The sequence below is a fragment of the Poecilia mexicana genome, unplaced genomic scaffold (genome assembly GCF_051168715.1).
Source record: "Poecilia mexicana isolate PSO_F unplaced genomic scaffold, ASM5116871v1 scaffold_4, whole genome shotgun sequence".
NCBI lineage: Eukaryota > Metazoa > Chordata > Actinopteri > Cyprinodontiformes > Poeciliidae > Poecilia > Poecilia mexicana.
In genome coordinates, this window is record NW_028263373.1 from 29,000,868 (window position 1) to 29,018,755 (window position 17,888).

Here is a 17,888-nt window from a genome sequence, read left to right on the forward strand (position 1 = left end):
GTAAAGTCTCAATTTGTGATACTCATTCATGTTCTTTGAGTTAGTCACCTTGTGTGTCCTCTGTGATCTCCAGTGGATTAAAGCCTGTTTGCTTTGGGATGGTTAAAAAAAACCAAACACTGAACACCATGTACAGACACAGCTGCTGAAGCTGCATGTCTGCTCCATTCAAATTTCAAATCTGTAAATCCTAATCCTGGTCAGTTGGGATGGCTTTAATCTGTGTCCCGGAACATAAACGCTGCGACCAGTTAAGATCGCTTTGAACAAGGTTTTGATGTGAGCATTACTCCCTTTAATTATTTGGATTATGGATTTGAATGCAAACTCTGTAAAAAACTGATATTCAGCATGTTTTGCTGGATTTAAATAATTTGCAAATAAAAACACAAGATCCCCTTTTGTGAGTTTTTAAATTTAGCAGAATATACAGCAATGGAAGTGAGAAAATGACTGGGATAAAATGCAGAGGACATGCAGGCAGTAAGAAATATTTGCCATCCTTCCACTATGAAACTGCAACTTTAGTTCAGGATTCATCCATAAAGTCTAGCCTTACTACCAAGGCTGTTGTCGAGCCTTGTTAAATCTGCAAATCTGGGCTGATTTCTACCCAGTTTTGTCAGATTTGGTTCTTATTACAGAAGTGTAGATGCAGGGAGGAGAAAAACTACTCCACCAGCGACATGAGTTCCGTAAAAAAAAAAAAAAAAAAAAAAAAAAAACTTGCACGTTTGTCCCTCCTCGCGCCATGTAGTGGGCGGGTTGCTTTAAAATGAGAGTCTTGATTGGCAGTTAATCCGACCAATAGAAATCCTTCTCTCTGGACTATTAGGTTGCATTCGTGATGTTGCTCTTGGTAGGTTGAGAAGTAGTTTACGTCGTTACCAAGCAGCGTTAACGGAGTTCCAGACATTAGCAGAAAACCATCTTCGTCTAAAAGACAACGCTTCATCTATACGCACAGTTACACTGTTATAAATGTAACATTTTCACGACAAGTTGGTGAACGTTGATGGAAAAAATGGCTGCGTCAAGGTAAACATTTAACTGCTCGGGTAACAAGTAAATCTGTGAATTACCTTTTATAACGCTTGGTTACTAATAAAACATAATTTCCTGTGTTGAAACAAATTTTTAGTGACATTCGGGAGAAACTACGAAAGAAACGGCGGGCCTTGCAAGATACTTTGGTAAAAAACAAAAACGAGGATGACATTCAGGTAAAGTAATTGAACTTCTAAGGTTAAATGAAGCCTAAATATCGTACCAGAGTATTTAATATTTAGCGCGTGCATGCATACTTAATTCTGTCAGTCCAACATGAAGCGTCACTTTTAACAAGCCTGAACATGACCCGAGGGAAGAAAGGAAGGAAGGAGATGTTACAGCACAGAAACAGGGGCTGCTAACGCTCTGATAAATCTAACTGTACTCGATAGGCTCTGGTTCCGTCTGCCAAGTTCAATGTGGACAACCAACCGACTGCAATGAAGGTTGGTTTGTGTGTTTTAGCTTAGCTTTTAGGCTGTTGCTGCTCTCCTGTGTGTGCTGCTGGTTCTTCAACACCAACCTCCCTTCATCCTAAGCCTTCCTGCAGCTTTAGTGGCTAATAGCAGCGTGGATGTGGGCTCTGTATTTCTGCCTGCTCTAAAACTGCGTGGTTGTCTTCCACTAGGAAGCTGAGGGCAGCGATGAGGACCCAGGAGAGAGTCTGAGACGCACACTGAGAGCCCAGAGAGAGAAGAGGAAGACAAAGGTGCAACCCAGTTGTCTGGGATTTTTTTTTTTTTTTTTTTTTTTTTTTCAAATTTTTTATGTTGGCTCAGTTTTACTCCCATTATGCCTAATATCACTGGTGGCTCTTGTTGATTAGTTGCTGGAACAGTCTTTCGTCCAGGATGAGGATGTTGGGGAAGTTTCCCCCACTCAGTACAACAGTCCAAATGAGGGACCATCTAGTAGGGTGGATGATTCTGTGGTTTCTACAAGACCTCCAACTGGTTCTCAGAGAGGTTTGTGTCTACCCCTTTGAACCTTTTCCGTTTTTGTCACATAACAACCTCACATTTTTATGCATTTTTATTTGTATCTACTGTAACAGACAAACACAAAGTGGTATCTAACTGTTAAGTGCCATTCCATACCAGCTTTATTTATAGAGCTCTTTAAATGCCCACAGGACCAAATGCTGTACACAGAATAAAGGAAACAGCAGTCATATAATGCAATAACAACCCAATAATAGGTCTATATTTTTGCAAGACTTTCTATAGAGTTTAATGTTAATTTGAACAATGCATTTACAATCTATCTCCTGTTTCTTGTAGGTGTCTCTGTAAAATCTGAGCAGCCCTCCAGCTCTCTGCATTTAGACACCTTTGTGACACGGCATTTGCAAGAGAAGTTGAGAGCAGCGAGGGTAAATTTCAGTTTCTCTTTTTCCCTTTTTATATGAGTAAGACTATCACCACTCATATGCCTATCAGTCTGTGAGTGCCACTGTATGTACGCTGCGTTGCAGTCTAAAGGAGAGAGCCTTCAGCAGCAGGAAACCTCAAGGGACTCTAGTGAGCCAGTCAGTCGACTCCAGCGGCTCAAAGACAGAGACACCATAACGAGATTCGATAGAGAGGTGATTTGAAAGACATCTGAGCATGTGTAATAAAGTACAGCAGTAGAAGTAACTTTCCAGTGTTTACTAGGCTGATCCAACCAGTTCAGGAAGAGACGACGACCCCCTGACCCTTCGCGCCAGAGTCAAGTTTCGAGAGCCAGCTAGAAGAGTAAGCTGCATGCTGACGTTAATATTTCTCTTAAAACTAATATTTCTTTTCACATGCTGCTTTTTTTTTTGTACCTTTCCAAATCAAGGTAGAAAAAGACTTCCCAACTACTGAAGAAGCATACAATTTCTTTACATTTAACTATGAGCCCGACCGGCCAAGTAAGCCAGAGAGTAAGAGCAGGAAGAGACAAAAACAGAGAGACGGAGTTGAGGAGGACGACAGAGATGAGAACGGACAAGAAGAAGCTGAGGTGGAAGAGGAGGATGAAGCAGAGGAAGATAATCAAGACCAAAATGAATTCCAGGTAACATTTGGTGTGAGATTTGGTGAAGACTGGATTCTGTAAGTGTGTGAGGGGACCGGACAGGAACTCAGTCAGAGTCAAACCAACATCTTTGAATTTTGCAAGGGCCGATCTGGATGCAGGCTGAACCGATAACCGTATCTACTTTTAACACATGTTTCTGACAGCCAGTGAAAAACAGAGACTGGGACAGGGCGACAGATGGGAGCTGACTGTTTTTCTTTTTATTCCTAACTGTGCAACTGAGTCTGTCGCAGTTAGAAATTAATCAGTTAATCGCATGATGAATTAAAATGAGCTTTAAATATTTTTTTGAAGGGCAATTTTGTTCACACAGACTTCATCATCAATTTATTTATGATTTGGGTTTGTGTGTGGGTTTTTTTTTTTATTATTTTGTTTTCATTTATTGTTTTTGGTTGTTTTGTTTTGTTTGTTTTTTAAGTCCATTAGTCTTTGAGATGCCATTATCAATATATTATTTGAAAATGATCTCAAAATGCAACCATTTTCAATAATCATCCCTGTAAATATCAAAATAAATAATATTTGTTATTGTGACAGGCCTAGTCCGACATTATGAACAGAAACACAAAATAGCACCACCCAAAAAAATTGAGTTTTGTGAATGTAGCATGGAAAACTATGGAAACATTTAAGAAATATCAAAGCACTGTATTACGCTGTAAAGTAGTGAGTGACTGACTCTTGTTTTACACCTTGCCTAAGAGTGAAGAAGCTCCTCTGGTGCGAAATGAAGACGATTTATTCGTCATTGACCATTCGCCTCAGGACTTTGTGGAAGTGAGGAAAGCGGAGTACGTTGGTCTCAAAAAGCGCGTCCAACGAGACCGTGAACTCCTGTTTACTCCGAGCTTTCGAACAGGTAAAGCACGTTTTAGCAGTTACCCCTTCGACTCACAAGTGTTGGACTGACTGGAATTGTGCAAAAATCTTTACAGTCCCAACCTCCATCAAGCTGCCTGAAAACACGAAGCCCCGCTTTCTGGAGGAGGAGGGCCTCTACGTGGGACAACGGCCTGCCGTATCTTTGACCAACGAAAACATTTCAGAGAATCGCATTTTGAAAATGGCTGAGGTATCATCAGCTAATCTACTAAACTGTTCGTATAAAGAAGTGTGTTCAAGTTTAGATTTATGCTTGTCTTTTTTTTATTTTTTTTTTTACTTTCCTTGAAGGGAAGCAAATGGTTTGGAGACGATGGGAAGATTCTTGCTCTGCCTGACCCCATAAAGGAATCGTCCACAAGGCCGCCCCTTTTCCACATGGATGAAGAGCTGGATCCTGCTCTGCAAACTGTATACAGGAAGGTCAGACACTCCTTCACAGCCAATCCATCCATCCAAGAAATATGTTGATCAGCAGAATCTGATGTTGATAGTAACAATGCTGAGCATGGTGAGCGACTTTGCTGGGAGTTTTAATAGTTTTTCCAGGATGTTGGGATGTTTGTTTTTTTTTGTGACTGTTGTGGCCTGTTGTTGCTCATTTTGTGGCAACTTTTTCAAAAAGTTCTAGTCAAAGTATAGAATTTTCCTACGCTGTATTTTTGCCTTAACCAAATTCAACTGAATGCATTTGGACACATACATGAGCACTGCAACACCGACATTATCGCTGGGGGGAAATTATCCAGGAGAAATCCCTCTGCTAGTGAAGACTGCAAGTTGTAAACCAGCAGGATCCGGAGGCTGTGATATTGATATCTGTGCTCATAAATTGCACAAAAGATGTTCTGAAACAACTTAAATCTATCTATCTATGAAATGTTCACAAAACGATTGTGAAGAAACCAAACACACATCCTTCAGGACAGTGGATGATGGGTAATTGTGTCTTTTATTTATGTCCTAGGCTATGAAGTCCCAGTATGCAAATCTGTACATTGCTGGTGCCACGGACCCTGAGGGGGACTACCAGCTTGACGTTGATGTCTCCGGGCTGATCTTCTCCCATCATCCTCTCTTTAGCCGCGAACACGTCCTGGCATCGCGGCTGGCTCAGCTGTACGATCAGTACCTCAGCAGGCAACAGAATAATCTCACAGGGCACCTTACCGAGAAGGTAAACTCTAGTGGATTAAAGCAGTCCTCGCACCAACCCGATTTTGCTTCTATTGTTCCAAGATGCTTTGTTGCAGTATTTATAGAGTCTGATATCTTTTTGTGTTGGTTCTGCTGTAGTTGAACGGCCTGAGGAAAGCTCTGCGTAACATGATGAGGATCCATGGTGAGCAGGGCTCCTCTGAGGCCTTGCAGCACAGGATTTCTGAGTACAGTCTAGAAGTGAGGTGAGGTCTCTTTTCGGTAGCAGGCACAACAGTGCTGGCTACGTAACAAACCAGTTTTTCTATTCGTCCACAACAGGAACACTCGGCAGCTGCGCGACTTGGAGCAGGAGAAAGACAGGACTCTACTGAGGAGCATCATTAAAGTGTGGAAGGAGATCAAGTCCCTGAGAGAGTTTCAGAAGTATACCAATACACCTTTTAAGCTTTTTCTCAGAAGGTAACTACTTAATTCATAGACTTCTCAATGGAAACATCATTAGTTAATCTTTAAATTTCTGCCTGATGTTGCTTCACTGTGAAAATGATCCCTCTCCTTCAATAATTTCCTCATTATAACCGCAAACCTCAATGGATTTTATATGAAGGACCAACACAATGTGCAGGATAACAGTGAGGTGGTAGGGAAATGACACGTGGTTTTCAATATTCTCAGGGTTTCTGGGGGTTTCAGGAAGTAGAATTTTAAGGCTTTTAAGACAGTTTTAATGCCACCTTGAATGAAATTTAAGACCTGAAAAAAACTATAAGTATATTGGGGATCCCGGTGTATTACACTGCATATGGATTTCTACAGCCTTGACCTGTGTACTGCCAAGCTTAAAAGTTTTTTGTTTATTTTTTTCAGAGAATGCATCTAGCCTCGCTAGATGTGGCGAAAATGATTGTCGTCCTGCTAACCGGCCAAAACTTTGCAATTACCCATGATAGAGACAGAAAAGCTAGCTAGCTAGGCAGCAAGGGTATGTTAGCAACTAGTTCTCGATAGCTTCAACCACCTCAAGTCACAAAATTCAAGATGTCTGCACGACAGTCCCATAAGGAAAAAACAACCAAAAATAATAATGCCTTTAAACTAATTTTAGGTACTATAATTTTAGATGCATTTAAGACTTTTTAAGATTGTATAGACACCCTAATTTTAAAAATAAGAAGATATGGCAGAAAATACAACCATTGTAACAAGTTACCTTCAGAATCCACCTAATTAGTAAAAGAATCCACTTTTAAGATTTTTATTTGTTTTTCTAATCTTATGCATAATTTTCATTTTACTTTGCGTTGTTCTAATAAGATCCGAATAAAATTCATTACAGTTTGTGATCGTAACATGAGCAAATGTAAAAACAACTACTTGTACTTATCTGCTTCTTATCAGAGCTTTGTGTTAATTTGTGTCACATTTCCTTTTTTTTCTATGTCACTGCTTCAGGGAGAACGTAGATCGGGCTTTGGACGAGTGGGAGTATGAAGGTGAAATCCTGAAAGAAGTTTTGGAGCTGGAAGCAGAAAGTGAAGAGCAGTACCAAAAGAAGCTAGCAGAGTACAACAAGCAACTGGAAGAGTGGAAACTCTGGAGGAAGAAGCAGGTTCCTACCAGTCATAGTCAGCCTGTTTACTTCGTCAGCCTCACGTTCGTATTCAAGCACCTCTTCTCATATTCACTGTTTGCAGAAAGCCAAGCGGAAAAAGAAGAAAAAGAAAAAGAAAGGCCAAACACAGGACGACACGGAAGAAGAAGAACAAGAAGAAGAAGAAGAACAGGATCAGACTGAGTCAGAGGATCCATTTGAGGAAGCCCCCGTGAAGCCGGAGGTTCCAGAAAGGCCGAACATTGACTCCCTGGAGCAGTGGGTGAGAGAAAAAGCCTCCAGGATACGTAGGAAACCAGGAGAGGCCATTCTGGTCCCGGAGCTGTGTACATCAGGAGGCGTCACGGCCAGCGATCTCTGTCCCAGGTAGGCACCTTCAAGTAGCACCTAACAAATCCTCCTGATGCCAGAATATTTGCCAAATGGTGTATTTTGGGTGTCCACGTGTCCTTAAAAAGTCTTAAATTCATGCATCTAAAACAAAAGCCTTTAAATGTCTTAGATTCTTCAAAAAAATTGTGGCTCACAAAGTAAAAATAACTTAAAATGGAAGCAATACTAATACGGAACTCAATGTGGTAATTGATACCACATACCATAGAATATATTATTAACATCACCAGCTTAAAAATAACTCAATTAGAAGAAGTATCGCTACTACACAGCGAATATACACAACCGTCTTAGCAACGGTTGCCGCTGTTACGCTCTGAACATTTCCTCCCTTTCTGGAAAAGTGCACTGCACTTTTACATGTTTGCTGTAGTTCAGCCTGGTGGAGTTACTCTTTCAGTTATACACTTTTCTTTCTCAACCTGTTATGCATGGGTCATGGAAAATTGTATTGAAGGTCATGGAGAGTCATGGAAAATCATGGATTTTTTTTCTCTAAAAACCAGTGGGAGCCCTATGTTTAGAAATGGTCTTAAAATGTCTTAAATTTGAGTTGGCAAAACCTTCATCAACCCTGTTATTGTTCGCCACACTGAGAGGTTTTGCATCGTCTTTCAGGGCTGAAATAGCTCGCAGGGAAGATGTTTCGAGGCGCTCTCTTTTCATCAAGATCCTTTACAACTACAAGGAAGTTTCCAGAACAGACAGTCGCTCCCTGAGCACCGACTTCAGGGTTCACTTTGGACAAATTTTCAATCTGAAGGTGCTCAACTGTCCACATAGCATTAATCTGCAGGTACAATAAAACTCTTTTTGCCTGTTCCTGCATATTTCGGTTCACTTACTCGCTGTAGTCTTTCTGTTCTACCCGGCTGTGTTTGTGTACTGTGTCTGAGCAGGTGTTTGAGGAGATTGGGTCATCATACTCCCTGCTGGCTCAGGTGTTTGTTCCTGTACCCGACCCTTCAGTCGTTACAGGCAGAGCCCCTATAGAGGAAATCGAGTTCAGCAGCAACCAGCATGTGATGTTTGATCACGAGGGAGTTGGAAGTGGTACTTGTTTTTTTTTTTTTTTTCCAGATCACTCTACCTTCGACTAAAAATACCCACAATACCCAGTACTCTGCAAAAGTCTCAACTCAAGTCACTCCTAATTTCTCTTTTTTTCTGCCCCAAATATCATGATTCATACAGATGCTTGAAATCCTTGAAAATGCTTGCAATTAAATGTTTTCAAGGTTTGGAAAGTGCTTGATATTCAAACTGCACAGTTTTGTAAAAACGTTTTGGAAAACTTTGTTTACAGTTGAAATGTAACGACACTAAAACACACAGGCACATGTTTTTCCTCACCCTCTGAAATGAGATTAGACCAAATTTCTCTTGCTTTAGGTCAGTTAATGCCAGAAAACTCTTTTTTAGAGATTTTTTTTGTAACTATTTCAGATCAGTCACATGTGTAGGATGTGTACAAGCAAGACACTTCAAAACATACAAATAAGAATACTAATCCACAAGGATTAGTATTGGCAATACTGTTAATAATAACAGTATTGACAATACTGTTATTATTAATAACAGTAATAAATGATACAAAACAGTGATTAGGAGCGGTCTTCTGTAGTTCATTCTTTAGCTCAAGTGTGGTGCTGTAGAAGTTTGAAAGTGTACGAATCCTGAAATTTCTCTGCTCTAGTTGAAACGAGATATGAAAAATGTGAAAAATGTGTTTTTGTGACTTAGTTTTCTGTTAATCTTGTAAAGTTCTGTGTCAACCACAGCTGTAAACAAACACTAACGTAGTGACAATCAGATGCAAAAGTAGAAATAAAAGCGAGTTAAAATAAAAATAAAACTTGGCTGTTTAAAAAGAATGCAAAGAAATTCTCGATTCATTGGGAGCAAAATTTCAAAGGCATGAAGGAGTACCGGCGCATCCTCACTGACCCTCTTTCTCTGTCGGTGTCCTCAGATGTGCCGCTCTCCTTTGAGTCCGATGGCAGCAACAAGCTGACACTGCTGACGTCCGGGAAGCTGTCTTGCTGCGTGTCGTGGGGCATCGGGGAAGAAGGCGTCCCACTCGCACCGCCTCTTTCTCAGCATCCTGGTGGCACACACAGGTACTCACTGTCACAGGGGGACGATTGTCGATTTGCATTGTAAACAAAGCGGCTCCCGACCTGGCGCCCATGAAACCAGCACCGCAGATCTAAGGGCTGCTCAGATGGTGTAAGGTTGAATTCCTACTACACGGACAATGAAAACTTGTCTGCTTAGGCAAGGACAAATACATTTGCTCGTATTTGTAGCAAATGCTTCCAGAATATTTGTAAAATCTAGTTGAATTAGTTTTGCATAAAAACTGTTCATAAAGTTCTGTAAACATGTTAAATGTATAGAAAACTGAGGGAAGAACTAAAGAGTTTATAGATCATCTATGGTCACAGTTTTAAACTGGACCTGTGGGACCCTCAGAAAATGTTTTATAGGGGTGGCCAGGAAAGGCAAGAAAAAATTTTTAGGTGAGTACAACTAAAAATTAATTTAAAAAAAAACCCACATATAATTTTATTTATTTATTGGGCTTTACGTGTACATCTTCACTGAAGAAGATGGCCCTGTAAGCCTTTCTATTACATGAACATGGCAAGAGGGGGCCACAGCCTCTCCATGCCCCCCGTTTGGAGTGCCGCTGCTTGTGCTCCCAGCTAATCTTCCAAAGCATCATCACTCTGCATTTAGTAAAGGATAATCCATCTCTGATTTAATAAGTTTGTATTATTGATCCCTAAAAAAAAATCTGATTTTGTTGTTCCTGATGCCAGCAAACCTGTGAAATATTCTTTTACCAGACAGCCTAATCAAAACCCACCTTCAGTGTTGTGCCGTTTCAAAATTTGTTGAAACAGCACAAAAAAAAATTCAGATGTTGAGTTGCGAGGTGTTAGGATACAAACATGATGGCAAGAAACCATACAGCCTGCAAACAAAACTAGTGAAATTCCATAACCACACCTCACATCTCACTCCTACACAGAAAATATCTCACCTCTAGACTTTTTCCCATACATCAACAATTGTGTATTTCTGCATCTCAGAGGGCTAGGCCATCTGGATGCCGTCTCATACATCGGTGCGTCTGGATTGTATGACATGAAAAAGATCGGTGAGTGGGCCGTACAGTCGCGACTGGACCCCAACGATCCCAAGAACACCTCCATCATGCACCTGCTGAAAGTGCGTAACACACAAGATTGTCTTCCTGGATTTCCCCAGGATAAAGTCAAATCCCCGGATAAGAGCAGCCGCCGTGTCTTCGCAGGTGGCGAGCAGCGGCGAGGTGACCGCTCCCGACTACTTTCGCCTTGAACACCTGCAGGAGGAGTTCAACTTTGTAAGCGATGAGGAGATGGAGAGGTCCAAGAGGTTCCGCCTGCTCAGGCTGAGGAACCAGGAGGCGCCCGAGTTTCGCAATTACAAATTCGTTCCTCTTCTGGAGAGGGAGGTCTCTGACAAGGTTTTCCAGGTCGGCAATTCCGACGCCGTACTCCGTCGCGGAATATTGTGAAAAGGATTGTCAGACAATTTGTGAGCTGTAATAACCGTTCTTCTTTCTCTTTGGTTTGAATGAGTTTAGGATTATGAAAAAAGATTGAAAGAGGGGGAGACGATTGACACCAGGCAACATCTGGATCCTCACAGAGCCGTTGTGGCCAAATACCTTCAGCAGGTGTTTAAGTGCTTTTTTTTTTAATGTGGAAACTGAGATCTATCTTTGTTTTCTGTGCCGTTGAACGAGCCGTGTTGCTGCTGCCGTTGCCACACAGATACGAGAATCGGTCATCAACAGATTTATTCTCGCCAAACATCACTACCAGCTGTCCGACCTGGTGATCGAAGAAGAAATACCAAGCATTGGGTGAATATTAAACCAGACATTTTGCCTCACCTCTTGCAAAGTTCACTCTCTTTTTTATTGTTTATTCTAAGAATGTTCTAAGAAGTGAGTGAGATTAATTTGTTGCTACTGCAAAATACCAATCCAAACAATTAGTTTGACGGTCTTAGAAATGTGTTATGATCAGATTTATACAAAACTTTATAAATATGCATAAAAATCCCCCAAAATAAGTTCATTTTTCATTCCAGTTGCTCTAAAAAAATCTAGAAAACCTTTAATTTATGGGGTGAATTGAGAAGTGCCACAGGTATTGACACAATTGATATTCCCTTTAAAATTAATGTAACTGAAGCTTTTTTTTATTCATACGTTTCTCTATGAATAACTAGTAATCCCTGACCTTTTGGCTCATAGGCAATAAATAAAATACACAGGGGCTACTTTTTTAATTTTTTTTACAGGGTTTGTACAGGTGCTTGAAATCCTTGAATATGCTTGAATATCAATGAGGTGTTTTCAAGGTTTGGGAAGTGCATGACTTCTCTATAAAGCCCTTCAAAGTGCTTGATATTCAAACTGCACAGTTTGGTAATAAAGTGTAATCCCTTGATTGTAAGCCTAAATTTGGAATTTACCTGCTCTACTACTGCAAAAAAAAAAAAAAAATAGAGAGAGATTACTTTACTTCATGACTTTTTACACATTTCCCAACAAAATTGCTTTGTACAATATATAACATGTACGCAGAACAGAGCATCTGTGATACGTTTGCTGTTCTTTTCATATCTGTGACTGGATGTTTAAAATGTGTTTTCTATGTTTATGCTATTCGTTTGCACTTCATTTTTACAGTGGTGCAGGTTCAGGGTATGTTTGGAATGCTTTTCTTTTCGCTTTCCCCACCCTGCCCTGTCTTTGTGTGCTTTTTAGCTGCAAACGCAGGTACCAAAGCTCTAGTGCCTGTAGACCACTGGCAGTGTTCAGTCCTTTTGTAAACTTTCAGATTTTTCCAACGGTTTTGGAAAAAGATTATGTAGAATGACCTCAATTAAATGGTGCAAAAATGTAAGAATTGGTGCTGAAACATTGGCATACATCATCTTATGGCATTTGTGTGTGATGTTGCTCCTTTCTAATATTTTATACAAGCCAAAATTCATAAGTCATAACAGTTGTATCCTATTACTGCTTCCACAATGAGGTAACTAACACACAAACCCTTTTTGAAGTCATTTATATCTACAGCAAAATGTTGGTTTTAACGTCCTTGCTTAAAATATCAACAATTAAAATCCAGGATATGTTACGCCACACTCTAGTAAAGCTACAATTTAAGCTTTAACCAATAGAGAACCTTAAGTTTTCACCTCAGGAGTCTCTGCCTGTCTCCTTGATGCACTGGGTACTGTTAGCAGCCAACAATCCCACCCATCCATTTTTATTCTCTTCCATAAGATAGTTTAAACGTCTGGTTTTCATGCGTCTTGTCTCTTGCTGCCAACAGCATTCTGGGAATCAACCTGTTCAAGCTGGCTGAATCCAAACGGCCACTGAAACCTCAAAGGAAAGAAAGGAAAAAAGTCACAGCGCAGAATCTGTCGGACGGAGACATCAAGCTGCTCGTTAACGTCATCCGGGCCCACAACATCCCGATCCGCAAACCCCAGAGCAGGTGAGCGCCAGCACCTTTTTTTTTCTTTTTCTTTTTTTTTTTTCCTTTTAAATAATCAAGAAGACATTATGTCGAACTCGTACTTGGATTGTGGAGTTTTCGATGGCTGACACCGTCCCACTTTTTGCTTTCCAGTAAACCGGGACAGTCGTCTCAGAGTGCCGTCCAGGGCAGTGATTGGTACCTCAGCCAGGTACAGGACACCCCGACCCAAACACTGTGAGCTATAGGGTCGATGTTAAGTATGTACACTCTGTGTAATACAGGTACAAGTAAGGCCATTTGTGGAAGTGTCCTTCCAGCGCACGGTGCTCCAAACAACCACAGCAGACGGACCAAATCCCAGCTGGAATGAGGAGCTGCAGCTGCCATTTAAGTAACCGACTGCAGACTTTTTGCCTCTCATGATTTATTATAAGGTTTTATTTTATTAAGTTAAAACATAGATCTCGAACACAGCCGTCCAGTTTGACTCAGCTGGGACAGATTTTTGTCCTGTTCCCATAAACTTCAATGTATTTTATATACTGCATATATTAAAATTCATTTTGTGTTTACATTATGATTACCTGAATCCTGAGACATTCCTGGACTGCTAACTAGTCATCCAAGCGGTAAATGGGTGTACCGTTTCAAATGTCTTCTCCTCAGTGCTCCGAATGGGGACTACAGCACTGGCAGTTTGCAGTCTGTCAAAGATGAAGTCTTTATCAACATATTTGACGAAGTGCTCTATGAGACTGGACCGGTAAAGAGCCGTCTACGATTGAAATCACGTTTTATGTCCGAAACAGCCGCTTCAAGTTGTAACAACTGTGACTTTGCCGCGCAGGGCGACAAATCGAGGGCGACGTCCATTCACACGCAGATAGAGAAGCACTGGTTGGGCTCCGTCAAGATCCCCTTCAGCACCATTTACTCTCAGTCAAAGGTAAAGGCTCTACTGCGTTGTTTGCACAAGCAGACATTTCCCCAAACAACCGTTCCATTTCTCGCTTTGCCCGGCAGATTGACGGTGCGTTCAAAGTGAACACGCCGGCCGTGCTGCTGGGATACAGCAGGGAGCACAGCAGCACCAGTGTCTATGATCAGTGGCGGAGCACGCAGGGCGGGACGTTCGTACGGCTCTTCATCACTGTAGAACCTCAGCTGGTGCCTGGAGAGTCCATCAGAGAGAAGGTAACCCAGTCTCACATCATTGTGTCCGGGTTTTTTTTTTTTGTTTTTTTTTTAGTGTCCGTGTCCGCATCGCTGTTTTCGACTTCTTTTGGTTCAAGCTTAGACTAACTTGCAAAATATTTATACCCCTTGAACTTTTTCCAATGTTTATCTCATTGCAATCACAAGCTTCATAGTAGTTTATCTCAGTTTTATCTTGTGGAAGAGGAGCAGTAGATTACAGTAGATTACAGTAGATTACACAGTTCTGTGAGGAGTTCAAAGCCTGAGATATCGTTTCACCAAAACCTGCTGTTTCATTTATATAAATAAATATAAATATATGGCTGTGTTATGCCATCACTGCCATAAAAGATAAATAATAAATAGTTCAGTTTGTTGTTGTCACAGTATTAAACACAAAATATCGCGATTAAACTTCAGGTCCATATCGCCCACCTGCCCCTACTCAGTTGTGCTTTTTTTTTTAATTTAAGGGTAACAGTAAATTTGACTGAATGCAAATGCAGGCTACACTTTAAAATATATATCATATATTTTCTTTCCACCTCACATTTACATTCTACTTTGTGTTGGTTAAAATACAACACAGTTACATTGTGGTTGTAATGTCACAGTTTGAAAAGTTTCAAGATTATAAAAACTTTTCACTATATCTTTATATTATATATATATATGTATATATATGTATGTATGTATATATGTATATATATATATATATATATATGTATGTATGTATGTATGTATGTATGTATGTATGTATGTATATATATATATATATATATATATATATATATATATATATATATATATATATATATATATATATATATATGTATGTATGTATGTATGTATGTATGTATGTATGTATATATATATATAATCTTTCCTTTTTATGTATTTATTATTTTATGTATTTATTAGGATTTTTACATATCACTTCAGTAATTTGTCCTTATCTTCTCTTATGTTCTGCTCTTCGTGCGCTAGATAAAGGAAGCAGAGGTATCATTCTATTGTTTTCTTTTACCCCATTTTATCATCATTTGTGCAGACTTGTGCATCAGGTCAAAATGTTTCTAGAAAGACACTCGGTGTTAATCTGAAGTGACTTTAGTTCAACAGTCAGGAGGATGAGCGCTTACTGCAGGCTTCAGAGAAGTTTGAGAAACACGCAGCCAGAGGCTATCCGGACCGACCCTGCATCACCACGGTCATCGACCTCAGCGGAAAGACGATCTTCATCACTCGTTACATCCGACCGCTCAACCCCCCGCGGGAGTTCCTGGATGCGTTTCCTAACAACCCTCAGGAAGCCACGGTCGGTGCGATCATACTGAACGCTGAGCGATGCCAGGTTTCACTTTCAGCGTACCGGCTGACCTGATACCCCTTCTGTCCCCTCACAGAGCCTCGTTGCCCGATATGTCTCCCTGATCCCTTCTTTGCCAGATCAGGTTTCCTTCTCTGCGACCTGCGACTTATTGAGCACATGTGACGTGAGTGAAACCTCCGTAAGACGTGGAAACGGTACGAACGCTGTACTTACACATGTATCTTCTGTTTGTTCTCAGCAATTCTTGACTCTACTGGCAGGAGATGAGCAGGAACACGCTGTGTTGTTGTGCAACTACTTTCTTTTTTTGGGAAAGAAAGCATGGCTCATAATTGGCACAGCCATACCAGAGGTAGGTGAGCGTTACTTGTTAAACCTGAACCTGTTGTAGTGGCAGTGCCTCATAAACAAACCTTGAATCGTTGTGCATTTTGCCACAAATACAACTGCAATATATTTTATTGGGCTTTAGTTAAAATGGAAAGAGTAGGGAATAACTGCAAACCTTCCAAGACATGGTCACCCACCTGAAATGATAAATTGGAGAAGTAGCCACAAGTGCAATGTTTTGTTTTTTTTGTGTGCCAGGTTTGAAGTTGATCAAATATAAAGTATAAAGGGGGATCTATTATGCAAAACTCACTTTTTTCATGTTTTTATTTTTCCATTTGGGTCTCTAATGTTTCTAAAAACAGCTCAAGTGCTTAAAAAAGAAAACACACGTTTTTTTTTTGTTTCTGGAAAATGAGCCGTTTCAAAAACCTCCAAGATCAGAGAGAGAACTGTTTGGGAGCACCTTTCAGACGCGTGGATTTTTCACAGGGACCAACAGCTTATGTTCTGACCCATGAGCAGAGTGGCTACTTCATCTGGAACCCCAGCAGCGGGCAGTTCTATGAGAAGGGCGACACTTTCTGCCCTCTGCAAACCGTAGGGTGCTTGGTTAATTCTGACAACGTGAGTGAAAAATGAGCAGTTATATGTGACATGATACATATGTTAATGTCTCCTTCCTCTATAACAAGATTCTGGGGGGTGCTTGTTGTTTAGGTTTGGTTCAACATTCAGGAAAATCCTTCACCACTACACACCAACTTTGACATCACCAAGGCCAAAATGTGGAAACCGTTTTTCTCCCGCTCCTTCTCCCACCCGGGGCTGTCTAGTGTACAGGTGAATGTAAAATCTTATCTATATAGATCTATATTTTCATTTTCTCTAGAGTGCCCGTGCATCCCTAAAATGTTTTAAATTCATTGAGAAAATAGTAAGTTGACCTCAAATACATTAATTACAAGTGTTAAATTTTGTTGTAGCAAAACGATTCAGGTAGTTGTTTTTGACTTGCAGGACTTTTCTGTAAAGCAACAGCTTAAAGTCTTGCGCAAGCATCTTCAGTACATTCTGATTAAAGGCGGTTGGTAGTTAGCTGCTAAAATACCCTCGTTAGCTAGCTAGTTAGCTATCATGGCTAAGTGCAAATGTACAACCGGTTGGATAGACGATCTTTGTTTTTGCTGCTGGCTCACTTCTGCTGCCAGCATCATCCCCCAGTCATTCCCAGTGTTTAGTTTCTTTGGTCTTAAATTTCATTTGAGCTGAAATTAAAATGGTCTTAAAGTGTGATTTGCTAAAACTTGCAGACACCCTGTTCTCACTGTTTTTCTTTCCTCTCAAAGCCGGAGGAGTTGGCGTACCGCCAAACAGACAAAGCAGCTGCAGCTGAGCTTCAGGACAGGCGAGTTACAAGAATAAATGCAGCTCTAAGTTATGCTGTACTGATCCAGAGTGGTCAACTATAAACACTTTTTTTTTTTTAAATTTACACTTTAACATTTAATTCTGGATAGAGTTGAGAAGATACTGAAGGAGAAGATTATGGAGTGGCGCCCTCGTCACCCAACTCGCTGGAACCGGTACTGCAACACCACCCTGAAACAGTTTCTGCCCAAACTTGAGCAGGGTCGTGGTCAGGATGTAGCGGAGAGCCACCGTGTGGAGCTGCAGAACCTCCTCGGAGACTACAGGGTGAGTTGGAAACCTTTGAGACCCTTCAGCACTGATCAACTTCCATAAAAGGACATTGTTAACACTGCTTCCTAATTTTTGAGTCATATCTTCAATGTTCTCTGTGGAAACTGGCAGCAGATGTCACTGTATTTGGAGAAAGTTGTCAAAAACTGACTGCAGATCCCCATCTTTTCAGATCTCAGGATTCCCCCTCCATCTGCCGTTTTCTGAGGTCGGACCAATCATAGAGGCAGTTCACAGCACTGGGGTTCACAATATTCACTCATCCAATGTGGAGTTTGCACTGGCCGTTTACATACATCCTTATCCCAACAACGTGCTGTCTGTGTGGGTGTACCTCGCCTCACTTGTCCGCACATGACAAAAACTGAACAATGCACTCGTTTCACTGTTGCTTTTTTTTTCTTTTTTAAAGAAAATGTATGACTTTCTACCTAATTATTGTGCATCTGTCAACGTGGTATAAATATCTGGTGTGCAGTGCTTAGAAATATTTATATGCCTTGAATTGGAATAGCAGTAGAAAAGGAGCACTACAGATAATACACAGTAGGGAAACACATTTGAAAATAAAATGTATTTTTGAACACAAAAAAGTAGA

The 17,888-nt window shown here is 40.6% G+C and overlaps 1 protein-coding gene across 2 annotated transcripts; it reads left to right on the forward strand.

Annotated features, from left to right (window-relative positions):
- The first annotated feature begins 196 nt into the window (after nt 1-196).
- Nucleotides 197-17,883, forward strand: cc2d2a (coiled-coil and C2 domain containing 2A). 2 transcript variants are annotated; one of them, XM_015007885.2, is made up of 39 exons: nt 197-1,038; nt 1,142-1,223; nt 1,443-1,496; nt 1,679-1,759; nt 1,877-2,015; nt 2,331-2,422; nt 2,525-2,635; nt 2,706-2,786; nt 2,875-3,093; nt 3,823-3,979; nt 4,056-4,192; nt 4,294-4,425; nt 4,970-5,179; nt 5,299-5,405; nt 5,482-5,622; nt 6,616-6,772; nt 6,858-7,141; nt 7,787-7,964; nt 8,068-8,221; nt 9,141-9,288; nt 10,267-10,405; nt 10,491-10,694; nt 10,806-10,898; nt 10,996-11,087; nt 12,574-12,741; nt 12,877-12,934; nt 13,008-13,117; nt 13,393-13,489; nt 13,574-13,672; nt 13,750-13,920; nt 14,911-14,925; nt 15,038-15,241; nt 15,330-15,419; nt 15,495-15,608; nt 16,079-16,213; nt 16,307-16,429; nt 16,936-16,994; nt 17,107-17,284; nt 17,463-17,883. In XM_015007885.2, exons 1-39 carry the CDS (start codon nt 1,016-1,018, stop codon nt 17,646-17,648), a joined length of 5,022 nt encoding a protein of 1,673 aa, XP_014863371.2. In that variant the 5' UTR covers nt 197-1,015; the 3' UTR covers nt 17,649-17,883. The 2 variants fall into 2 exon arrangements, with proteins under 2 accessions (XP_014863371.2, XP_087861289.1); XM_088005163.1 differs by lacking the exon at nt 1,443-1,496.
- Nucleotides 17,884-17,888: the final 5 nt, after the last annotated feature.

What these genes read in the sequence shown, in the direction of transcription:
- cc2d2a (XM_015007885.2), top strand. Translation starts at nt 1,016, where the DNA reads ATGGAAAAAATGGCTGCGTCAAG. An exon ending in GAAAAAATGGCTGCGTCAAG is followed by an intron (nt 1,039 to 1,141) that starts GTAAACATTTAA and finishes ACAAATTTTTAG; the next exon opens with TGACATTCGGGAGAAACTAC. An exon ending in CCATCATGCACCTGCTGAAA is followed by an intron (nt 10,406 to 10,490) that starts GTGCGTAACACA and finishes GTGTCTTCGCAG; the next exon opens with GTGGCGAGCAGCGGCGAGGT.